Raw genomic sequence first — 7,300 nt, 5'->3', positions numbered from 1 at the left:
ATTTTAAATCACTGTTCATAGACACTGTTCACGCGTACTGTTCATGTACTGTTCACGCACTGTTCAAAAATACTGTTCATAAAAATATTATTTTATTTTTAAAATACACTGTTCACCGTATAAATACGGTGAACAGTGTATACGGTGTAAGTATTTGGTGTAAGAAGTGGTGTAGGAATAGCAAAGCTGATTTATTAGTTGTATTTATATTTATAAGTCTAAGAAAGATAAAAACCATATAAAAGAAGAAAGGAAGTGAGTGATAATTATTAAGTTGAATCTCATATAATAATTATAAAAAAAAAGAGCACAAAATAATAGATAAAAAATATACTGTTGTAACAATGGTGAAGAAATAAGAGTTATGATGGAGAGTGGTAATGGAAACCGTCGCTCTTCGTTTTCCCAGTCACGGCGCCACCAATTCCCTTTCAATGCTACCCATCAATCCAAAGTTTCAAACTTTTCCCAAAGGGTCACTCCTCCTCCTACCACCGGTAGTAATAGTAACGCATCTACCTCTGATTTCAACGAGGATTCACAAGGATCTTCCAATTTTAGGGTTTTACTTGGAACTTGTTCGTATATGTGCCCAGGTAAAAATTTAATTAATTATTAATTTACAATAATAAATTGAATTCTTTGTAGTTGTTAGTAGGATTGTTGTTATCATTTCCAGATGCTAGCTGAAAATTTGAAATTTTGTAATCTCTATAGTTCCTTCATGGTAACATGGAGGCTTATGGTGTTTCCCATAATTTCCAACATCTTAATCATCAACTTGAAGCTTTAAGGCTTCACGTCATTAAAAGACAACTCATTCTGATAGAAGAAACTAGTAATGTATTGATTAATTAACTTCCTTGTGTTTTCCACACAAGAATATTTGATTGATGTTTTCATTCTAGCTAGTGGCAACGTCTTCTTACTACATATCTCTGGATTTTGAAACATAAGTGCATTTATGGGGCCTTTAGTATTAATATTGGCCGTGGAAGCAACCGTTGAAGGTCTTTTTACTGACCAAATGTTTTGATATTTCCTGCTCAGAATCCTCCTCCTCCTTCCTCTTTGATTTACCCCATCCATATACACACCGGTAACAACTTGTTTTTTTTATTTTTTTATTTTTATCATAACTCACCTGCAGTATTTGTTTAAATATAAGCCGTCATTTTTCTGCAAGATTTTACTTCTCCCCTTATCCTCAACCGAGGCTTCTTAGCCCGTGTTATTCCTTCCGCTGAAGGGTGCTCACAAAAATCACAAACAGTTGTTTTCTTGATCTGGTCTTTATAAGAGTTTCACTATCGACCAATATCATGATTGTAACCAATAGGTTTAAAATAACCTTTGTTGCTGGAAGTTTCTGTTACACTTGCATAGGATGATAATGCCATGGTTGTTATTAAATGAGAAACCGAGCAACACGGTCACAAACAGATTAGAGGAGAAAGCAGAGGATGGTTGTTATTAAATGAGAAACCGAGCAACATGGTCAAAAACAGATTAGAGGAGAAAGCAGAGGATAATTGTTATTAAATGAGAAACCGAGCAACACGGTCACAAACAGATTAGAGGAGAAAGCAGAGGAGAACGGTGGAAAACAGGAAGGCTGGGGATAACAGCGATGAAAGAGGCGATTTACAATGGTGATTCACGAAATATAGTGGAAAACAGAAAGGAGGTGAAAAAGCACAGAGGAAAACTAGTGTTATCAAATATCCGCCATGGCGGCACTATGTCCGATAGACATGGCGTTTTTTGGGCTCACCGCAATGGTAAATATCGGCCGATATTGTGTGTTTTTCCGCCATAACCCACTATAATGACACTTCGGAATGGCGGGGTTTGGCTCTGCGTCATGGACTGCCATATGCTATTGACAACACTGAAAAAAATGACAAAACACACTGGAACTCAATGAAGTCAACACCTGGACTTTAATATTAGGCTAAAAAGGTTGAAAAGACCCATATACCCTTAACAATAATTTGAATTTACAAAATTGTCCCCAATTTGAAAATAGAGCGGCCAACAAACCGCCACGACAGCGCTATTTGCGGCCGCTATGATCCCTACCGTCGATAACGCCTCGCAGGCCAATAGCGTTGCGGCGAGGTGCCGTTGCGCAACTATAGTGCGCTATCGACAACTTAGACTTACAAGAAGAAATAATATATTGGAGAGGAAAAATGGTTTATAACGCCTAAGATGGTTTGGTTATGAGAGGAGAAGACCAATAGCGCTAGTAAAAAGAGTTATTCAAGTCGATGTTAGCCTAGTAGTTAAAGGTAAAGGAAGACTAAAACTCCAAGAGAAAATATTAAAAAGGGCAAAAATTTGAATGGCTTATTCGAAGATTTGGTTTTAAGAAAAATAGAGGTGTAATTTCATTTGTGCGGTTTATTCCATTTAATGTAAAAAGGCTTTCCTTTCTGTCGTCTATCTTAGCTTTGTTGAATCACTGTAACACCTAAACATTTTTGCACGTCTCATGTTAAATCTTGAGACACTATCAGTTGCTATTATTTTTCTTTATAAGTTCATGCACAATATATATCTACATGAAGCTTCTATGTTCGAATGTTTTCACTGTGTCTACAGAAAGAGAGAGGATCCAGCGCGAGAAACTTCGAGATTTGGCAGTTTTTGAGAGGCTAAATGGTAATCCTGGGAAATCATCTCCAGCTCTTGCTGTCAAGAAGGTAGGATCAAATTCGAACTCCTGTGTTATCTTGTTTTACCTTATAAAGTGTGCTTCTGTCTAGTTTAGGAAGGATGTACTCTCAAGCATCATGCTGAATTCATTTTTAAGCTAGTTTAATCTTGGATGGTTGCATCGTATGACATTTCACTTATCAGTTTTGCAGAACTATATCCATCAAAGAAGTCCAAGCATCTGATATGCGACCTCTTACTGTATTAGAAGATACTTTAAATTATCTTTTGGGCTTGCTGGATTCTAAGGAGCATCCATTCGAAGTAGTTCATGACTTCATCTTTGATAGGACGAGGTCTATACGTCAAGATCTTACTATGCAAAGTATTGTAAACAAGAGAGCTATCTTCATGTATGAGGGAATGGTATAATTTTCTCTTTCCAATGTTTCTGATTTATATGCTTTCTTCTTTTCATCATCTATCAATTAAACTTTTCTCTTACGACTGTGTTATGGTACATGATTTAATTTAATTTCTGATGCCTGATTTGCAAATTCCAGTTTTAAGTAAACTGAGTTTTATTTGTCTTATCCGTAAAATTTATTTAACACACTAGATGAATATCTATGAAGATTCTGATATTTCCAAATACAAGTCCTACGCTGGGCTAGGGGTATTACATCTCCTGCTTCTTATGAACCTGGGTGGGTAGGTTGATCGACTCAATGTGTATTGTGTGATGCTTGCTCGGGGTTGGTTCTGTATATATCCTTACATTGTTTGTTTCTCTTTCTATATATGTAATTTATTATCCATTCCTTTTGATAAACAAGAGTCAGAGAATCAGGGAGAAAGAATCAATGATGATTATAAATACTAAGGAGGGTTAATTAGGGAGTTTGTTAGGAGAAATAAGCAATGATGGTTATAAATACTAAGGAGGTAATTGGTAAGATAAGAATTGAGAGTTCTTGAGAGTTCTTGTCTCTCGACTATTCAGGAATTTGTTATAGTTATTTTACCATCAGTCAACACCATATTTCTTTATATTCTGATCCAGTTACAAATTGGTATTAGATCTGGTTTCTGATGTCTCAAAAAGGACTACTTATGGCTGGAGTTTTTGGAACAATTGTCCGTCGAAAGATGACAGGCTCTCATCAGAGACACTGTTATGAGTTATGATAGACATTTGGATGTTATGGGGTGCCTGCATCTCTCATTGATTAGTATGGGATGCTCGGCAGCGTACATAGGTACCTAGATACTATTGGGTGCCTATGTCCTACATTGGGTACTGTTGAATTTGTGATTATGTGTAAAAGATGAGAGGAAAAATATTATTGATAATTACTGTTGACTTTATACAAAAGGCTCAATACTAATCCATATTTATAGGATATATAGACTCAATCATATATTAAGAACAAATCTTGATAATAACTATAATCAAATTTGATACTAAGAAATAATCTAAGATACTCTAAATTAATATAAATGATATTATAAAATATTTTATAATATTCTAACAAATACTTTTATCATCTTAGAATATGTGGGTTGAACCTAACTCTTTCTTACAAAACCGGTTTGTAAGGTGATAGTTGCCCAAACTTTATAAACATTACATATGCCATATCTCTAAACAATGTGAGACTAAATTCACCCCTTCAAACCCAACACAATGAAGGTGTTGGGCGATACAATGAAGGCAAGTCAAATGCCGCAATTAGGCGATTAGGGGTGGATCACAATGAAGGCGGAGTTTCCAACAAAACCCCTCACACTTAGGTCTCAATGAGCATGAAGTGTGGACGATGCAGGAAGGCCAACAAGAGATATAAATAGGCTCTGATACCATCTTAGAATGTGTGAGTTAGGCCTAACTCATCCCTACAAAACCGACTTGTAAGGTGGGGGCCACCCAAGCTTTATCAACACTACACATGTCATATCTCTAAGCAATGTGAGACTAAATCCGCCCCTCCAAACTCAACACAATGAAGGTGTTGGAGGCTGCAATTAAGGAAAACCAAATGCCACAATTAGGCGACTAGGGGTGGACCACAATGAAGGTGGAACTTCCAACAGTTTGGTTTAATTCTACCCACCTTATTTTTTCGATCGGTTGAATCACATTCTTGTGGAATTACAGTATATATTTCTTTCTCCAAGTCTCTATGTAGAGTTTAACATTGAACTGTAACTACTAACCAAAGTGTGCTTCCAAAAAGAGACTACTCATTTTCCCCATAGGAGCAAACATCTCGCAAAACAAGCGTGAACAAATATGGTGGTCTAGTAACAGATCTTTGATAGGTATAGATACAATCTTAGAATTAGGCCATACCTAGGTCAACCCAAACATTTATCTCAAAGCATGAGAATTGTCCAAGCTTTTTAAGGACTAGTTTGACCATATTACTAGTAGATGTGGGATTTCATCATACTCCCTCACCCCCCACACAATGAGAGTGATAGAGGCTGCAACGAAGACGGCTACAACCTACCATCTCCCCCACCTAAGACTAGATAGATATCTTTAGTGTGGACAAATGTGAGTTTCCTATTAAGAGATTTAGGATAGGCTCTAATATCAAATTGAAGGATGAAAAATCTGAATGTTATTACACATTTCTTACAATATATAGACAAAGGTGGACTGCAGTGGTCATACAGTGCAGCACACCTATCGAAGCATGGACCTGACATTTTTGTTCTTTGAAAAGTTATTTTTATTTCCTCTCGCAGCCTTTCACGCATGGAATTCAGATAATAAGTTTAGCAGTATATCTAATCACGCAGGTGAAATTTCATGTTATATCACATCGCAAGCTCTGGTGTTCTACGGGTGATCCAAACATCGCATCCATTCATCATCTCAACATGGAACAGCTCACAAAGACATTGTCTTCTTTATTCAATCTGTATGAAGCAAATAGAAATTCAAACGATTTACATGAGAATGAAGCTGAGTTCCATTCATTCTATGTGCTTCTAAATCTTGGTTCTCACAGCAAGCCAATGGTTAATACTTAATCCCTACATCATTGATATGATTAGTTATTTTTTTTCTCTCTTTTGTTAATAAATTCCAGCCTTGTTACCTCTTAAGGTTATGTAATGTAGCTGTTTCTGGTTCACAGGGAGAACCTCTTTCTTTATGGTTTAGTCATGTATCAACTCCAGTATTGAAGTCAAAAGAAATGCGTTTTGCTAGGAGAATCGTACGGTAACCTTTCTCATTAGCCTATATCTCACTCCTATTATTAAATTTGTTTACTTTATTGGTTAAATTAAATGGATTTTTTGTTGGTTTTCCCATTAGCCTATATCTCACTTCTCTATAATAAAAATGTGAATGTATGCCAATTACCGATATTCTTTTTTCTCTTTTCAGCTCGTTCCGAATGGGTAATTATATGGATTTCTTCCGAACTGTAGCAGCTGATGCATCATATCTACAGTACTGCATTATGGAGCCTTATATCAATGAAGTAATTACTTTAACCAGAGATTGCGACCTTTTCCTAATATTCTGTCTCTTTTATTTTTTAGTTATTTATTTTATTTCTGACTTGTCGCATGCATACATCTATTGGTGATATTTGGCTTGAAAAGAAACCATGCTTCAAATAAAGAATTAAATTCTTTATATAAATGCTTTTAAGAACTTCTTTTTGCCATAAATTTCTACATGTAATGATATTGGTTTTCCTTGTGTGTACTTATAGGTTCGTTCACTGGCTTTATCTTACATAAATTTTGGTGGCTACAAACTTCATCCATATCCTTTGTCCAACCTCTCAAGACACCTGATGATAGAGGTATGGACTCTGTTTCAAAGATTAAAATTATAATCCAGGGAGATAATTCCTTGGAACATGATAACAAGTAATTTTATCCCTAAATGCTATTTTCAACCATGACAGGAGTCGGATCTGGAATCTTTTTGCCATTCTTGCAGTCTTGAGACATGTATAGATGAATCTGGAAATAAGTTACTTCAAACAAAGCAAACTACCTTCAGTCCCCCTAAAGGTGGGTTCCAGAAATATAGCTTCTTGGGCTTGCAAGATTATGAGAGGTAGTTTTTATAACATCAGTTCAAATGTATGCCTCCCGCAATACTAGGAGGTTGGAACCAAAATGATCAATGGATTGTTGCAACAATTTTCATCAGTTTTTCGAAGTATGGAAATGACTGCATAGACCAATTATATAAATTCGTTGGAATCTCTATGTGATGCTTTTGGGAAACATGGGAACACACTGTGTACTATAAAGTGATCTTGTTGCATATTTGTACTAGTAAGTGTACATTTGATTTTATATTTAGAATGTTGTTAATGTATAGGTGTTTATGTTATTTGTAAACAAGGCAAACATTGCAAGTGTTAATAGACTTTAATAAATGAAAGTTTCCACTATTAGGATAAGATTCAAAAAAAAAAAAATCCCTACATAAAAATTAAGAGTTTAATTTCCCTTTTCATATTGCATTTGATCTGATTTATTTTTCCTATGTTTTTCCCTTATCATTTCCAAGTCTGCTGCTTGAAAGCATCAGAGTTTGGAAATATAGCACTTTTGACCAAGTAATAAACAAGGAGTTGATGGCAAGATTGGATAGAAT

General features: G+C 35.6%; 1 protein-coding gene across 1 annotated transcript; it reads left to right on the top strand.

Moving 5' to 3' along the window:
• The first annotated feature begins 276 nt into the window (after nucleotides 1-276).
• On the top strand, nucleotides 277-7,097 carry LOC127075636 (SAC3 family protein C). The gene is made up of 8 exons (XM_051017089.1): nucleotides 277-596; nucleotides 2,608-2,708; nucleotides 2,866-3,087; nucleotides 5,470-5,691; nucleotides 5,811-5,896; nucleotides 6,065-6,161; nucleotides 6,399-6,491; nucleotides 6,597-7,097. Exons 1-8 carry the CDS (start codon nucleotides 365-367, stop codon nucleotides 6,753-6,755), a joined length of 1,212 nt encoding a protein of 403 aa, XP_050873046.1. The 5' UTR covers nucleotides 277-364; the 3' UTR covers nucleotides 6,756-7,097.
• The last annotated feature ends 203 nt before the right edge of the window (nucleotides 7,098-7,300 follow it).

This window comes from Lathyrus oleraceus, chromosome 4 (genome assembly GCF_024323335.1).
Source record: "Lathyrus oleraceus cultivar Zhongwan6 chromosome 4, CAAS_Psat_ZW6_1.0, whole genome shotgun sequence".
NCBI lineage: Eukaryota > Viridiplantae > Streptophyta > Magnoliopsida > Fabales > Fabaceae > Lathyrus > Lathyrus oleraceus.
The sequence above is the reverse complement of the archived record's forward strand: the minus strand, read 5'-3'. Positions and strand labels throughout refer to the sequence as shown.

Bases quoted from the DNA above. Each gene is read 5' to 3' on its own strand.
- LOC127075636 (XM_051017089.1), top strand. From the start codon at position 365: ATGATGGAGAGTGGTAATGGAAACCGTCGCTCTTCGTTTTCCCAGTCA. The intron at 2,709-2,865 runs GTAGGATCAAAT...TTCACTTATCAG, and splicing joins CAGCTCTTGCTGTCAAGAAG to TTTTGCAGAACTATATCCAT. The intron at 6,492-6,596 runs GTATGGACTCTG...CAACCATGACAG, and splicing joins CAAGACACCTGATGATAGAG to GAGTCGGATCTGGAATCTTT.